Source organism: Aphelocoma coerulescens, chromosome 11 (genome assembly GCF_041296385.1).
Source record: "Aphelocoma coerulescens isolate FSJ_1873_10779 chromosome 11, UR_Acoe_1.0, whole genome shotgun sequence".
NCBI lineage: Eukaryota > Metazoa > Chordata > Aves > Passeriformes > Corvidae > Aphelocoma > Aphelocoma coerulescens.
This window is the reverse complement of record NC_091025.1, coordinates 9209187-9226840: the sequence shown is the minus strand read 5'-3', so window position 1 is coordinate 9226840 and position 17654 is coordinate 9209187. Positions and strand designations below refer to the sequence as shown.

At 40.6% G+C, this 17654-nt stretch overlaps 1 protein-coding gene across 6 annotated transcripts in view; it reads left to right on the top strand.

The window, feature by feature from the left end:
* Positions 1–17654, top strand: part of SMPD3 (sphingomyelin phosphodiesterase 3) — a 79030-nt gene that overhangs the window by 41854 nt on the left and 19522 nt on the right. For all 6 annotated transcript variants that reach the window (XR_011154474.1, XM_069026989.1, XM_069026986.1 and 3 more), the window contains 2 exons: positions 943–2565; positions 14510–14585. Coding sequence is in view for 5 of the 6 variants with exons in the window: in XM_069026989.1 (XP_068883090.1) it covers positions 1234–2565; positions 14510–14585 (1408 nt within the window). In the remaining variant the exon portion in view is untranslated. The remainder of the gene's footprint in view (positions 1–942; positions 2566–14509; positions 14586–17654) is intronic.

The following is a 17654-nucleotide window of genomic DNA, read 5'->3' as shown; positions in this document are numbered from 1 at the left end:
TACTTCAGCACATTACCAAGCAGGCATTGACTGCTCTACCTACAAAACTCACTTGATGTCATGTTCCCCAGGGAGTTGTAATATCCTGTCACCATATACTCAAGAAAACACCTATAGGAGACCTAACTAGGCAATTTTTAATGGATCCATTGTGCTTCTGCATTTTTTCTGGTGTGTTATTTTAAAACAGTAAAAGTCAAATTAACCTTATATTCTGCAACACTACTACACCTTTCACCAGGAAGGTTGTCAGCCTGAAAGTTGAAATACAAGGTTTGCAGTCTGTCCTCACTTCACAGATCCCAAACACAATGTTCTGTTTACCCTTGGCACTGCTGTAAACAAGAATCTTTCTGGTCTGCCGAGTGATTATGTAAATAGGGCTTTTATAAAGCATTTTAAGCACCCAGTAGAACCGAGTAGCTTCTTTAGATTTTTTTCTTTTCTAATGGTAATTACATAATTGGAGAGGTTTTGGGTTATTTTTTTCTATCTGATATGTAGATGCCAGAGTCTCCTATGAGCATTTTAACTGAAGAATCCTAAAAATCATTCAGGAAAACAAATTTCCCAGGCTCCCCGCTATTATCAACATCCCAAAATGCCTTTGGCAATGAGTAAATGCCAAGCATTTGTTGTTTGGCACTTGACTTGTCCCTTATTTCTTTGAACTCAAACATGTTGCATAAGATTGGTAAAGTTATGCTAAGCTAATAATTGAAACAAACCGAAAAACCTCCAAATCTTCCCTTGATCCAATCTTTCCAATTTCCATCTAAATACACTATATATATACACATTATCTATATATAATATACATAACATATTATATAATACATTATATAATAAGCCTTTAATTGTTGTGAGAAAAACTCAATCTGCTTTAAACTTCCAATAAGTGTTACTTAAACTTCCAATATGTTTTGTCTTTTGTTTCTACAGATTTCTGGTTTGCCTCTGGAGAGTTTCATTATGGCAGCCCCCAGTGAACAATGACATCCTTTGACAAATACAGATGCCAAAAAGCCAGACAAAAACAGTGGCCTTGTTTCATTTTTACTCCAACACAATGAAATGGTGCTCTTAAATTTTTGTTATTGACTCTCACTGGAAAAAAAAAACAAACTCCTGACCGGACCTTTCTTCCCCTACCCCTCTCCCAGTGTTCTTATGGATGCTTGACACAGTGACATCATGTAGTAGGGCCTGAAGTGTTGTCATAACTGAGTTGCAATGGTTTTATACACTTCTCCATTTCCCAACAGCTTTCTGTCAGTTCTGCATTCTTTTTCTTGGGGCCTGATTTTCCCATGTTACTGGCTAGCAGACAGGCTCGTGGGTTCTTTTGTTCCAACCACCTATGAAAAACGTCAAAGAGCAGATGACCCATGCTATTTTCATGCACTCTGCATCATTATTACCACTCCCATCTACTTGGCACTCTTGGTCGCCTCTCTTCCTTTTGCTCTGATTGGCTTCCTGCTCTGGTCCCCGCTCCAGTCAGCCAGAAGGCCCTATATCTACTCCAGACTGAAAGACAAGAACCATGCCAATGGAGCCACACTGCTCACTGAATGGAAGGCTGCAGGGAGTGGGAAAAGCTTCTGCTTTGGCAGTGCCAATGTTTGCCTGCTGCCCGATTCTCTGGCAAGATTTAATAACATTTTCAACACACAGGCCAGGGCTAAAGAGATTGGCCGGAGGATCCGGAATGGGGCGAGCAGGCCACAGATTAAAATATACATAGATTCTCCTACCAACACCTCCATCAGTGCAGCGAGTTTCAGCAGCCTGGTCTCCCCCCAGGCTGGAGATAACCGTACTGTTAATGCTGGCATCAAAAGAACAACATCAATGGAGTATAAAGGAGACAACTGTGGCTCAAACAATGGCGAGGAGAGCAGAGAAGATAAAGGCGGAAGTGGAGAGCCACACGAGGGAGAAGAAAACACTTGCATTGTCCGTATCAATGGAGAGGAGAATGGCCACATGTCAGACACAGAAACAGACACCATCAATGGCCAGGCTCGTGCCAGTGGCCCAGCAGAGCCCTCACTGGAAGGTGATGCAGAGATCTCGAAAACACCAAACCACAAACAGAAGGAAGGAGATTCTGGGAGTTTAGATAGCTGCTCTGCCTCACGAGAGTCCCTAGTCAAAGTGCGTGTTGGAGATGGTACAGTGGACCAGAGCACTGTCAACAACAAGCTCCTCTACAAAGCTTCAATCATGAAAAAGACTTCAGTGCGGAAAAAGAAACACACAGATGAGACCTTTGATCATGAGATCTCTGCTTTCTTCCCTGCCAACCTGGACTTTCTGTGCTTGCAGGAAGTGTTTGACAAAAGAGCTGCAGAGAAATTGAAAGAGCAGCTCCATCACTATTTTGAATACATTGTCTATGATGTTGGGGTCTACAGCTGCCATGGCTGCTGTAGCTTTAAGTTTGTGAACAGTGGTCTACTTTTTGCCAGCCGCTATCCTGTTATGGATGCTGCCTATCACTGTTACCCCAATGGAAGAGGAATGGACTCCTTGGCTTCCAAGGGAGCCTTGTTTCTCAAGGTAAGAGGCTTTTTGAAGCTGTAAATATTGACTGTACATGTGACAAGTTATAAAGTTACATTGTTTTCTCATTTCTTTAGACCTCAAAGAGGCAATATTCAGATTGAGATTTCCTGGTATAACCTAATGGGTTATTGATATAACCTATATGGATTTGTGGCCTGTGTTAAAATGATGGATGTGTGTGAAATAATGATGGACTTCTGGATGCAGAACTCGAGTATAATTTCAAGACTCAAAATTTGAAGTGGTTTTCATGATATTTGAGTTTCTTTCTTTACAGAAATCTTTGTAATAAAATGCGTAAATTCTAAGCTTCATAACGTGAGTACAGCGCAACGGGCATTACAGTTGGAAACCAGCTTGTGCTCGTTGTGTGTTTGTCTGGCAATCAAAAGACAATCAAAAGTCTAAATGTCAGTATAATAAAACTGAAAGAATTGCAGTGACATGTATGGCTACGCTGCTCTTTTGCTTGCAAAAGAATTAGTAAGGAGAGATATGAAGAAGAGTAAACAAGGCAAACGTGCCTGGGACACTGGGGAGTGCAGAGCTTTTTTGCTTCATTAACACAATTTACTTAAATTAACTAATGGCAGAGAGAACAGGAAGCCTGGGGTTATATGTCTGTAAATCATGAAAAGCAGAAATGAAAGTCTGCATGCAATGATTTGCTTTTCCAAGACTAGTAGCTGTTCATGCCTGATTCTTGGGAGAATCTGGCTGTGCTTTTTCTGAACTGGAACGTGGGCTCTTCTAATTTAATCAAGAATCAAAACATTTTGCCAGAGATCCAAGTTTGTAGACCCAAACCTAGAAAGATCTGAAAATCTCCAGAATACTGAATTTTAGATTTTGTGATTTTGTCACTGCTTGGAATGGGTTTGACTAACTAATATCTGAACATCTTTTCTAATATTGGCAAAGTACATCAGATGCTCAAATTATATGTTCTTTCTAGTCACAAGTCCTCAACAAAAGGCATTAACAGCCGTTAAGAATATGGATTGTGAATAAGGATCAGTGGGAGGCTTTGTACCCCATCTGTAGTTTTTAAACAAAGCAAAAACTTCTGGTATTGTGGCTTGTGTAAAAAAAAAAAACCCAATATTAGATTTTTAGGTCTGATAATAGTTCAGTATTTCATATACATTTGACAGAGAGAAAAGCCAATCCCTATCTGAATACAGGTTTCCAAAAACTGGGTCTAAGCTCTCTGTGTTGCACTCTTATGTGTTTCTAAGCAGCAACAATTTATTTTTTCATCATAAATTGCTGCAAGCAGAAAATGAACATAGATGTTGTGCAGTATAAATATTTCTGGGGTCACAAAGACTACCCTTGAACGTATGCATATATTGGGGATTAAGAGATTAAAACCAATCTGTTTTTAACTGCCCATTGCTGTGTCATTGATTTGCCACCCTGCTAGGCAGGCTGCAATGTCTCCATTTCTCTTGCAGAAAATTAAACCTCTTTTCAAGATTCCACTGGGATGATGAACTTAATTATGGATCCAAGTTGTTAAATAATGTTACAGTTGAGCACAGAATAGAGGCCAATTATTATGAAGTTCCAAAGATGACTCCATTCTTTTAAATATAACAGAATTCTGCCCAGCCATAAGAATATTTTTCCTCCTGTCATTCTGATGTAGGTTCTTCATACCTAAAATATTTTTCATTCTGAGTTAAGTCTATCTTGACATGAATTTACTTTCTGTCCTAATTGTACATTAAATGACCAGTTGTACATAGGTCATTTCTTTGATGACAGCAACAACATAAAGTAGGAATAATTATTTAATTTTGTCTTTGAAATAAGGTAGGTTTAGAGGTTGTTTTTCTTGATGTGGTGCTTAATCAGCAACTGAGTGGGTGTGGACTCCAGAGACAAAAACTACATACAATAAATAAAAGCCTGGTTTGTTTTTGAAGTCAGTGAGAATCAATGCACTAACTTTCAGAAGCCTTGAGCTCTTCCACTGGGGTAGCAGGAAGCTGGCAGAGGGGATCAGAGCTCTGGTTGGCAGGTGTTGTTCTGGCCAGCACTCTGCCATTTCCAATGGACAGCCTATCTCCCTGCTCCCAGGTGGGACTTTTACTGTCTCTTACAGAATTTTGAATGTGTATAATACCAGCCAGTCCTACATTAGAGTTTCTCTGGTTTTGAAGAAAGCAAGAGAGCCTTGCAGAACAAGTGTCCTAATTGTTTCCCACTCCATAGGGGCATGGAGCTGAGTCTCTGTCCTATGCAAACCCTGGATTTTTAAGTTCCTGATTCCTGTGGAATGCAGTGTTCCCATTTCTGAAGTAGAAAAGGCATCAACTGAGTTTTGTTTTGGAAGGATTCTTATGAAGACTGTTCCCCTTACACAGCTTCCATATCTGAGTAAAGGAGCAGTTGCTCTCTGTGCTGATTAAAAGCCAAAAGTTGTGGAAAGCAGTTGAGGGGAGAAGACTCACGTGTTTTGAAGATATGGATAAAGCCAGTTAGTGTTTCCACTCATGAGAAGGATGAAGCCTTTATTCCAATTATTCTGAACCTTAAGAAAGACCCAGCTCTAAATTCAGAAGAACATTCAGAGAAAGAATCTGATTAATGTTTAATAAGTATGATTGTCTCCTTACTACAAATATAACTGTTAAGGAGATAAATTAAAGGTCTCAGAACTAAATATTTGAAGAAAGTTGAAATAATTTGAAAATGACAAAACTGCTTAGGGGGACTCTGTCACAAAACAGGTCCCTACTGCCCTGGTTCAAGTGTTTTGCACATTTTTTTGCTTTTGAATGGGTCCTGTTTCCAGTGAATAAGAAATGATTTTCCACTGCCCTCATCTTCCCTGCCCTGTCTTCACTATCTATATTGTAAAGTTCAGGTAGAGATTTGGAAGGATTTGAGAGATTTGCTTAGTCACACAAAATTATTTTACCTGAGAGACTTACAGAGCTCAAGGATTATTATTATTAGTAGCTATAATAACAATCAGCTCTTACCTACAGCTTTTCATTCCTACGTCTCAGAGTGCATGATGAAGAAAGGTCAATATCTGCTTAATAGAAGGGGAAACTAAAGTACAGGAAGGTAAAGAGATTTGATTGTGGCTTAACACCTAGGGTGTCACAACCAAGGAGCCAAGTTGGAAGTAAGTTACAGAGGCTTTTAGCGCTGTTTCATGCTGCATAACAGCTACATGGAGACCTCTGCCTCTGTTCTCCTCCTAAGGTTGTCTGCCACAAAAGGTGCTACTGCTGGCATTTTCCTGACAGAGGTCAGACTGGTTTTTCCATCTGTATATGCTGATGCTTTCCAGGTCAGGATAAAGACATGAGAATGACGCTATTGTGTGAAGTCCATTTTCTGCAAGGCTGGAGGATTAATTTGCATTTAGCACTTGGAACTCCTCAAACTCTACCAGTGTTTGTAACTCCAATCTGAGGGTCTCATTGGCATATAAGAGAAACACAGTCACAGAAAAAAGCAGCATATATGAAGGGGGAAAATGTCACATCCACGTTACAGTTTCATGTCTGAAGTGTTAAACCATTGTTCCTAGTTGCCATTAAAGACTCAGAGGAGAAGTTAGCAAATACATAAATCATCCAATCCATTTTCATACTTTGACAGTCTGGGCCCTTGGGAGACTCTGCCGTGACTCTCTGTTCTAGCGTAGCATTTCACATTAATTTAAAACGCCAAAGAGAAGAGCCCTTGAGTCTCTTTGTAGGTTTTATAACTCCCATTGTCTCTGCTGCTGCTCTGCTGCAGATAGAGGTGGGAAGTGGGATTGGTGCAGATGCTGTGCTGGTGACTGGCCCTGAAGAGCTGGCTTGGACAGGTCTGTCTGTAACGTGGGGCAGATTGCAGTGGTCTCAGCTCCTCTGCAGCTGCTGGTTTGACACACACATAATGTTAATGGACCGTGGTTTTGAAGGATTTAAAGGGAGTTATGAAATACACATACTTTTCAGAAACTGGATCTTGATTTTACAAATCAACATTGTCAAATCAAGTTTAAAAGGTGTCAATGAGTGCTGAGCAGAAATTGTGTAATGCATCACCTGTCTGTAATTTACTAGAAGGTGTCAAAATGTCAACATCCTTCTTTAGACAGAGGATTTAGTGTGGAGCCTTAGCTATGCTCTGCCAGGGATGCTGTGTAAGTTTTGGACAGTAATGCAACAAAACTGGAAAGCATCATTAGCTTGACCTGGTGAGTTTGTCCATGTTTTCCCAGGTGTAGCCATCTAATAAAAACTCACTTCTGCTGACAAAGTTTGCCTCTCTTGTCCTTAAATTGTAATAGTTGTAACTGTAATGTAAATCTAAGATATCCAAGAGATGTAGATGCACGGAGTAGGGAGGAGAGTGAAAGAGGCATCCTTCTCAAAATGGCTGTTAACTGAGAGAGAGGTTTTGAAGGCTTCTTCCTCCCAATGGGACTGGGAGATACAGAAGTATGTTGTGTAGAAGGCTGTTCTTCCTACTGTTCCTAGTAGGAAGCTATTCTGGGTTTTGGCATCTGCCAAGAGAGTCAGTTTTAGCAAAAATAAGAATTCTTAGTTAAAACGCAGTATGCGAACATAATGCAAAACTACAGTCTGATGTGGGAAGTTTCAACAGTTAATAGTATTCTTCAAAATCAAAAGGCAAAAGAATTTCTTGTGGATTTTGCTAAATTTCTGGAAGAACTTGTGTTTAATTAATATTAATTCCTAAGGTTATTAACAGATTTACTTTTCAAATTCTCTGAAAATGAAGGCTGTTCTCAGGGAGCACAGTAATTGTGCAGAGAACGTGTTATTATTCATTGCTTAAAGGAAACCTAGCAACCTTTGCTTTGTGTGCAAAGCTCAACTTGTTTTCCAAAGAGCTGATATGGTAGTAACAGATGGTAGAAGGAGCAGCAGCTCTGATTGTGAAACTGCTTTGAAGCACAATTTTTACTGTTCTCTCCTCTTGAGGAGCCTGCTTTGTGTGAGAAAATGAGGGTTCCCTGAATTAACCTCTGTGATTCTCCATTTCGATATTTCTGATGCCGGTGCATTTCGCTTGGGTAATGTAAGCTGCCTTTGCTGTCCCAAGCCAGCCCATGTGTGCTGTGGCTGGGACTGAAGGGGCAGCTGCTGTAGTTCCACACTGTGTTGAGGGGAGCCTTTTGGACCTCAGGAGTGCACAGGAAAGGGGAATGGCTGCTTTCTGACCCCAGTAAAAGAACACCTAGAGTTTTCAGTGGTTAGATTTTCTTGTCCTTGATCAGTTGTCCAGTATCTACAGTTATCCTAAGATGTATAAAAGAAATGTCTAGTGCTGCTCATGCATTTGTTTAGATTACTCTAAAGCTGTGCCATTTAAGGCAGGAGGGTAACCTAAACATTTTCCATGTGCTGAGTTTCTGCTGTAAAATGTTAATGCAGGAATTGGATGGAGTCCAATAAACTGACTGACAATTTTTTAAAAAAAGAACAAAAAGACCCTACCATGGCACTGTACCATGTTCCTTCACTTTGATATAATTAATGTTATTAATCACAGTCCTTTCCCCCTTCATTAATGGGAACAAATAAAAACTGTTGTGCAGAATGAAATACAGATTTGAGAAAATGTGAGTTGTGGGCTTTATCCTCTTTAGAAGAGGAAGAGCCCTCAATTTGTGGCACCAATTTATAGCCACTTTCCCTCACATATAAGCTGAATGAAGCTTTGCCAGATAACACATTATGAGGTCATGGAACAGTAATTGTTGTCATGTGGCAGGTGGGAAAAGTGGGATTCTGATATAATCAAGTGCAAATGTAGCTAGAAAGAATTGCAGAGCACCAGACAATTTTGAGCTGACTTCTATAAAATTTTTAACTTCTTTAATATACTTAAATAACATGTTTATAATAATAAATTAGGGATTTAACTTATGTGTCTTTAGGAGCTGCTACATATTTCTGAAGGCAAAAGGCAGAGCTGTTAAAGGACTGAAAATAAGATAGATCTTTTTGTACCATGTCTAAGCTAACCAAAAATATAACCTTCTTGGGAGTTATGACTAATCTAAGTCATCTCTGTGGGACAGGAATGTTTGAAGTGGGAATGGGAGTAGCTGCAAGTTCTCCTTGGCATCTTCTCTTAACAGTAACAGGAATGAGGACTTGGGCACACAGTTTGACTGTTCCAGTCAGTTTCTTGATGCCAACTCTCCTGCTTGTATTGGAAATTTGCTGAAATGGGAGAAAAGTCCAGGAGCGGTAGATACAATTTGGTAGATTGCACAAATGTTGCACTGGAAAGAAAACAAACTGTATTTTCCATTTCTTTCTTTTCTCTTCCTCACTGTTTGCTCATTATAATTACATTGGATTACATAATGGCATCCCCAGTGCAGTGGACACAGGGAGGACAAAGCCTGTTACCAGCACATCTCAGAGCACCCACCCCGGAGGCCTGAACCCGGAGTGTGTGTGGAAATACCACTCCTTGCACATGTGCAGTTGCTTTATCCACAATAATTCAGTTGAATCTCAGGCTCTTTTTAAGGGAGCTTCCCTTGAACTTAAAGAATATTGGCTACATATGGTAAGATGAATATTTCTGTGGGAGTAAGTCACTGTCACATCGACCGTAAATTCTGTTTCTGTGCCCTGCACTTACTCTCTGTCTGGGGTGTTCTACTTCCAACACAAAGAGTTACTCAAGGCCCCTGTGCAGATGATGTTCTTTACAAATGCAATGTTCATGGTTTTGTTTTTAGGGAGAGAGGGGTTTTTTCCCCCAGATCATGCAGGGGTGCTTTCAGCCTGGTTAGTTTTTCTTCATAATATGACCATCTTTAGTGTGGTTCCTGTCATGACTGTGAATTAATTTCCTGTAGAGCTCTGTACTTTGGTGATTTACCCTCTTCAGAAGAGCAATGCAGGGAGCAGTACTATGGTTCATGTTTATTTCAGTGGCGAAATTGACACCTTCATGGTCATCTGAGCAGATGAAACAGCTGGTTTTGCTCATTTACAGCCCAAGATGTGATTAAACTATACTGGCTGAAGCTGGAGCTAGGCCGTGGAGATCCCATCTGCCTGAAGGAGTCTCAGTGTTACAGGCAGGTTATTTACCTTCCCCAGATCTGTCTTTATTGGCCACACAGAGATTCTGGGGTGACAGACTTTGTGAAGAACTTTTTCCAAGAGTAAGCCAAAATTTTAGCTCTCACACCAGGATTTGCTTCCCCTGCAGAGAGGGGCAATGGTATATGCTTGGACTTTTATGTAAATAACTCCTTTGTTTTGGAGGGTACGCATTTAAGAAACTACCTACTTTATTTTGGATTTTTTTGAATGGCTCCCTCCTGGCAATATGAAGCCTCTACAAAATGTCACTAAAGATTAAGTTCTCCTCATAACAAATATTTTGGCTTTGTGTACATATTATTGGTCAATATTCGAGACTCTAGACTGGTTCTTTAATCAAGTGAGATTTCTCATGCACAAGTCAAATTTTTAACCATTAAAAGCGTTTCCTTCCCAGCACTGGATGATTTCTAACACAGCAATGACCTGTTTGAAGCTATTTTTCAAGGTGGTAAAGAAATACCCCAGTCTCAAGGTAGCATTCCCATGGGTTTTGTTTAAGTATCCGTTGATGTTTTCTTGACATCCAGATGTGATAAAATTGTTTTGCACTGCTGGAACAGATATGTGTAAATATAAACTCTTAAGAGACAAGGTCTTTGTCAAGCTTGCAGCTTTGTATACTTACTATGCTAGCATATGGGAAACATGAGGTGTGCAAGATTTCCAGTTAGCTCAGGAAATTCCCATGATAGCAAGCAATGTGATTGAATTTAAAGTTATTTTCCCTTGCTGTAGCTCTAAAATTTCAGCTCTTGCTATCCATCAGTTTTCTTTTCCCTGTCAACAAGAAGGTTTCTGCCATAACCTTGTTGGATTGATTTCTTTCATGAGCAGTTTTATTACCTGATCCCAGTCTCAGTGGAGGACAGACCACTCCTCAGTCATACAGGACAAGCTTTTGCAAAACAATTCCAGGAATATACCCATTCTTGCATAGCCCAGCACAGTCCCAGTGTGGTCTCTCCAACAGATTGCACTAATGTGCCACGGCATTTAGATGAAATCTTTTAATAAAAAGTACTTGATGTCAAGTACTTTTGTGTGCTTGACACAGCCAGTACTTGGAAAACAAAAATTCAGAGTGATCAGTTTTGCACTTACTTATTTAATTTACAGATAGGGGACAAATATAAATATGTAGCAGCAGAAACTGGCATTTTGGATTCCAAACACACCCTTAGTAGGATTTCCCCCTTAAGGAAAAAAGTCTCTTTACCATCTGTAATGAGCTTTTCGTGCCCCCCTCCCAGGAGCAAACAAAATGTAATGGTCAGTGGTGTAATAGGGATCTGAATCCACTCTTAGCATCTCAATGTTTGACTCATTTGATTATTTGCAAATGTAGTGAGAATTGGAATTTATCTTGCATATTTAAGCATAATTTTGAAAAATGCTAATTGTTTATGTGAAAATTGTATAACTGGGACACCTTATTAAACCACAAATAGGTTCTCTCAGTTTTAATTTTACCTCTAGGTAACACTAGAGTTTAACAGGCTATCACATATCTTGTTCCTCCTCTAACAGTTTCCCAGTTTTAAAACATTGGGACCTTATATTTAGATATTATCTTCCTGTACATTTCCATACACACAGAAGAGCAGCTCGTGGCACAACTGAGACTGGCTGATGATTTTTAGAAAGCAGTAGCTGAAGTAGGTCCCTGTGGAAGGATGATTCAATAAATGTGTTATTGACACACAGCTACCAATGTAGAGCAGCTGAGGTGAACTCAAGTCAGGCTTATGGTGACAGAGCCACTTTGGCTTATTTGTTTACATATACTTTCTTTGTATATGTGACTGTAGAAGTTTCTTCTGTGTTAAGCAGCTAAAATTATATTTGTGAAGTGCTGACTTGGTTTGGTGGAAGTAGAGCCTTCCTGCCAAGATCCACCTTGGAGGCTGAGCTGAAGGCTCAGCGTTGTCTTCCTGTGGCGCTGCCACGTCGCTGCCCCGGCCGAGACACCACCATCTAATGTACCCTGGAAAATGCAACAGTCTGAAATAGCTACAGTACTTGGCCACACAAAAGAATGTTTTTATGCAGAATTATAGGGCTTGGAATATTTCAGAGGTCAAGTAGGTTTCCTGTCTGCACAACCCACAGTCCTTGTCCATCTGAGAAATACCAAATTAGACTGAATAAAGAGATTTTTCTTACAATTTTACTTCAGATCATATTTAATACAGTAGTGCCTCTATTGTAGCTGGGAACTGACTAGGAGGCTGCAAAGGTATTTGTTTACTCTCCTAGGAGTTGTCACAAATATTTCCTTCCATTATGATTATACACCAAATATACTCTGTTTAGTGGTTTCCATCAGTACTGCCACTCAAAAGAAACTGCAAACCCCTAAAAGTTAAAAAAGCTGGAGGAAATGTGAAATCTGGGAGAAGAGCTGCTTTGGATGCACTTCCATACTGGCACTTTTCAAGGAAATTCTAATTATGTTAAGGTCTTCAGCTTTTGCTTTTGAGCTTTATTTTTTTAATTAGCAGGGTGTTTATGAAAGCCCCTCTCCTTTCCCCATGGGATTGTGTGTTCCAGCAGAGCCCTGGGGCGCCATCCCTGTGGGCATTTGTGGCGCTCAGCCCCCTCCATACAGCACAGCCAGGCTTTATCCTGGGCCATTTCTTGCCATTCTTTGAGAGCAAAAGATCCCAAGTCCATTTCAGCACAGATGTGTGCACACAGGCACACTGAACAATACATATTTATTTATGATAAATGGAAATTAGTGTGATCCTATGCACAAGTTGGTTGAGGAGTACAAGGCCTTGTCAGGCACTCTATTAAGGCTGCACAGGAAATTCTAAAGCCAGTTTGAGTTGACTTCTTTTTCTCAATTGGGCTATAATTTATGTTTGGATGTTCAGCTTTTAGACTTAAATCTTTTATGCTTTTTGAATAGAAACACTGAAATGATTCCATCTACTTTAGTCAATAAGGGGATTATAAGGAGCACATTCCTGCTAAAAGGCAGAACACTTTATGTGCAGTAGTTTCCTTCCAGGGTTATGGAGGATGACGTTGAGAGGTGTGTGACATCCACACTTGTCCTCTGCTGCAGGAGACACTGCACATTTGGAAACAAGTGGAGACTTTTTATAGTTTAGGATTTTTTTTATTATTATGTTGAAGAGAAACCCTGGTTTTGAATTACTAAGTTTGGAAAATACAGTTCATACACTTGCCTATCCTAGACAGTAAAGGAAATAAATTGGTTTCCACTTTTCTACTGGAATGGCATATGTTGCATAAAAGAGTTGGAGAGAAAGCTGCTTATGATTCAGCAGTGACACTGAGATATTCAGGCAGCCTGAGGGAGGAGGGAGAGGTCTGTGCAGTGCAGCTCCTGCAGCAGTCCCTGACAGCCATCCAGCAGAGCTGCCCATCCTCTGAGACTGCTGCAATCTTGTGAGTTCAGGAGAATCTCCTCCTGTGGGGGTGGATGCACCAGTGATTGCCTGTATTTCCCTTGTCTCCCTCTGGCTCCCTGAAGCAGGTTAGCTGTATGAGAACAGCAATAAGAACACCATCAATAACTATTTGTAAAACTGTCTAAAAAAGGACTGAACAGACTGAGGACAGAATAATGCCAGTTGTTCATTACCTACTCCCCTGGCTGGCACAAACCCTCAAAGTTAACAAGGCATTGTTAAGTACAAATGACTTCTAAATTCACTTATTGCAAAGCCACCTTTTCAGTTATAAAATGAATCAGATGGTCCTTGAATACCTGAAAAACAAGAAAACCAACCAAGCTGACAAAATTGTGTCCATATGAAATGGAGCTCTGCTTGTTATTTAGAGGTGTCAGATAAAATCTGAGCCTAGCCTTGTGAAGTAGAGTCATCTGTGGCGGTGTTTTCTGAGTCCTGGGTACAACTTTTCTCTGCGGGCATTTTCTTTAATGCATGCAGTGTTGCCACATAAACTGTCAACAGGAAAACCATACACTCAAACTAGTTTCTTGCCACAATCCAAAATTTGATCCCCTTATCACTGGGAATTTTGATTTGTAGCTAAGTCCTGAACTAAGCCAAAATCCTCAATAGAGTTGAAAACCTAAACCAGAACTTGATTCTAATTTGCCTGTGTGTCTACCTGCAAGTACATTTTTAAAAGACTGTAGCTTATGATATAGATGAGGAATTATGCTACATTCCAGCTTCCCTGGAAGCCCTTCCTTTCTGTGTGTAAGAACAGGACCTCACATATTGTTTTGTCTGCTTGACAGGCATGGGGGCTGCTGATGTGAGCTGAAGGATGCAAACACTGCTGAGGCACAGCAAGGCCCCCAACACCTTTGTAGAAGAATGTAAAAAATCCGTCAAAATCCAACACTTGCTGTGGAATGGATAAAACGTGATCAAAACCAATATTTATTTAATGTTTCATCCTTTTCCCTAGATGCCTGTGGCATTTTTTCCTTTTATATTCTAGTCATACACAGGTACCAAGAATCAGGCTGCTGGTGGTATTAGTTTTATAAGGCACTGGAGTGGTGGGCCTGAATCTTACACAGGAACAAGAGCTGGGACAGGGAACGAGGGGCACTGCAAAGAACAGGAGAAAGTAAGGGTTTTGGATGTGTTGCAGATCAAAATCAAAACACTGAACATGGTAATGTGCAAAGGGGCTGGCCACAAGCCCCAGTAAAACCAGTAAGCCCCAGTGTGTGTCTCTGGTGGTTTTGTGTTTATGTCTGTTTTCAAAAGGGAGTTGGAAAGAGTGGTGAAAAAGGCTACACAGATGGGCTTGGAAGCAGAGTTGTATGAGCTCTTCCATTAATCACCTTTTTATTTCCTCCCTTCCAGGTGCAAGTGGGAAGTACACCTCAGGACCAAAGAATTGTGGGATACATTTCCTGCACTCACTTGCAAGCTATTGCAGGTACTGTCCTAAGATTCATATCTAAGTTTGTCACTATTTCCAGACCTGTGGTGGAATTACTGTGTACAAGGAGCCAGAGTGTTGCCCCTCCTGTGTTTCTCACAGTCAGGTGCAGCATGTGTTGCAAAGCAGGGTAGACAAGTATCCCCAACCCTTCACATCTTCAGTCCCAGAGTAATTATCATAGGGCACAAACAAAAAATGTCCCTTGGGAACTTTGCTCCCTCCTAACTAAATACTGGTATTTTAGAAATACATTACTATCATTGTTACTCAACAACATTTAATAACCCGTACTGTGAGTATCAGCATATAAACAAAAATTTCTTTGTACGTAACTGGGGGATAATCAGAAGATACATATTGGGACACTAATTCTAGCTGCTGATTTCTGGTGGAAAAAGCCAAAATTCTCTGGCTTTTGACCTGCAAATTTCATCCATAAATGATTAGCAAGTTAATATACTCACTGGAAAATTCTCTTGGTCATATGTTTAAAAGCAGTTCTGTAGTTAGAGTAGGTATAGTAATAAAAGCCAAATATACAGACCTTTACTTTGAGTATGATCAGCATTTTATTTAGCCAGAGGGTTAGATACCCTTCATTTATTTAACATGACTGTGATTCTTGTGCTCTTGGCTGCTGGAAGAAGACAGCCCTGTCAGACTGGCTGCTGACAGCCCATGTGCTGGGACCAAGGCAAGGCAGGGCTGCACGTGGATGGTGGAGCTTTGCACCAGTGTGCTGAGCATGTGGCAGCATTCTGCTGCTCCATCCCTGCCTCAGTGACACAGGGACTTGGGAACAAAACTGCCCGTCCCTCAAGTCCATTAGAGAGACTGGATGGTTCTAAAAAAGATTAATGAATTTTTCAGCTACTTTTTAACAATGTAACAACCTTCTCTGCTTTTCTATTTTTAACTTACGGTAATGTACTGTGAGATTGCTCTTGTGGAGCTGAGATTTATTGCTGTTCCAGTTTCGTTTAGTTTTTTGGGTTTTGTTTCTAGTTTTCAGTCCTGTTCCTTTTTACTACCTAGTCACGTATTCTCAGTTAGTCCTTGATAACCACATTGTGAAATCCCTAAAATACTAAAGAGGAAGAGGGGGGAGGGAGGAAGAAAGGGGAAGTAATGTTGTATTTTCACAGTCAACCTAAAGTTTGTTCAAGGGTAAACCACAACCTTTTTTCCTGCTTCATAGTTTTGGGTTTATCTGGTTCAAACTACATTCAAATAGAGCAGACAATGCTTTAAGAGTCTGTCACTAGATATATCATATTTGTTTATGTAATGAAATGGAAAACTAAAGTTCGTAAGTTTGGCAGAGCTGTGCTTTCTGATTTGCATCATTTGATTCATAACATTCACACATTAAACAAATTATCCAAAAGACCAGTTTAACGATGTAAAGATGTGTATCTATAAAAACAAGCAGTGTTTAAAAGGTCAGCCATTTAAATCATCTTGTCATACATAGCTGAGTGCAACCTGGTTTCCCTTCTAGGATACATAAACTTACACTTGACAGTTCCAATACTTACGGAAGTATAAAGTGAAATGATCCAACTGCTTGTGATCAGGGACTAGCTACTAATGCTTTTCTCAAGGGATGTGCTGGCTCAACTCTCTTCTGAGCAATTACCATTTGTTCAGACCTGACCCTCAACTTTTTCAAGAAACTTTAGAATTAGATGTAGCTTTTCTTCTCAGGTCTCTGCCTGATACTGGTTACTGCTATGAAGCAGCTCTTCATTTCCACTGTGGAAATAGTTGCATTTCAGTGACAAATGAAGGGATCCTTTAATGAGATTTGATGTAGTTATTTTCCATGGGGCTGTTAATTTTACATGGTTCTTTTATGCCTTTTGATTAGTCAGTGATTAATGTTCTGGGCAGGTTTTGCTGCCTTGAATCCACCCACATCCCGAGTCCTGTTGAGTCACGGCTCTCAGACTCCCCACCAAGCCATCAATGCAGAGTAAGCCTCAAGCTACTCCAGCACCAGCCCAAATGATGTAGCCTGCTGGATGCTATCTCATAACCTGTTCACATCCCTGCTCTGCATTTAGTGTGAATGTAGCCACTGGCAGTCCAGCTGCTGGGAACCCACACTTCTCTAGCCGCAGTTTCAGGTACCCAAGCCTACACACAGCTGAAGCAGAACTCAGCACTGAGAAAGCTCTCTCAGTGTTTCAAATTGTGCAATCAGGAGTAACTCCTGTGCTGAGCATCCCTAGGCAGTGATTCCACAGATGTTTCTGAAGCAGCAAAGCCTGCATATCCATACCAGGGCAGTCTGTCCTTCCCTCTCCTCTCAGCTATGCTACCCCAGCTGTCAAAGGCTGCACTGTACCTGACTGGGGACCTGACCTAGCTGAAAAGTAACCCGGGAGAATAAAAGGGGGCTTTGTTCCTTTGGGTTTTTAGGTGGTTTGTTCTTACTTTGGTTTATTTTATTTCCTCAGTCTACCCTGGATTAAGTATTTCAAGTGCAGGGGTCTGCACATAGTCAGGTGTGACACAGCCTGTCTCACAGCTGACGTGAAGCCTTTGGTTTGTGACATGGAATCAGTTTTTCTTTGTGACTAGCCTTTACATCCTACACTTTGCAAGTCTTTTTGCTCTTCTTCCCCAGGTTCCCTGCCAGTATATCCCATACTGCAGCACCTCCCCTAGATCTTTTAATTTCCTGCGACTAGGCCTGTATCTGCTTTGTCCTACAACCATAGTGCTCCTTCCAATGTCTTTCAGAGTAGGACAGAACAGTCAGTGTATAGTACTTGCCTGAGTTCTAGCTGAAGCCAGGGTTTCACTCAAGTGTTTTCAAAGTGAATGGAAAGGGCAAGTATGATTATTCTACGATGAGCAAAGGTGAAGTATCTATGCTGGCTGAAGTTCCCCATATTACCCTTTCATCCTTCCACAAAACTTGAAGCTGAAAGGAGCTTTCATAGAATTTGGAGATGATGACTGCAGGAACCAGTCACAACACAATTATGTGCATTTTTCCAGGCCAGTTCCTGAAGAAAAGAGTGCAGAGGAATTAGCACAAATCTGTATTCTCTG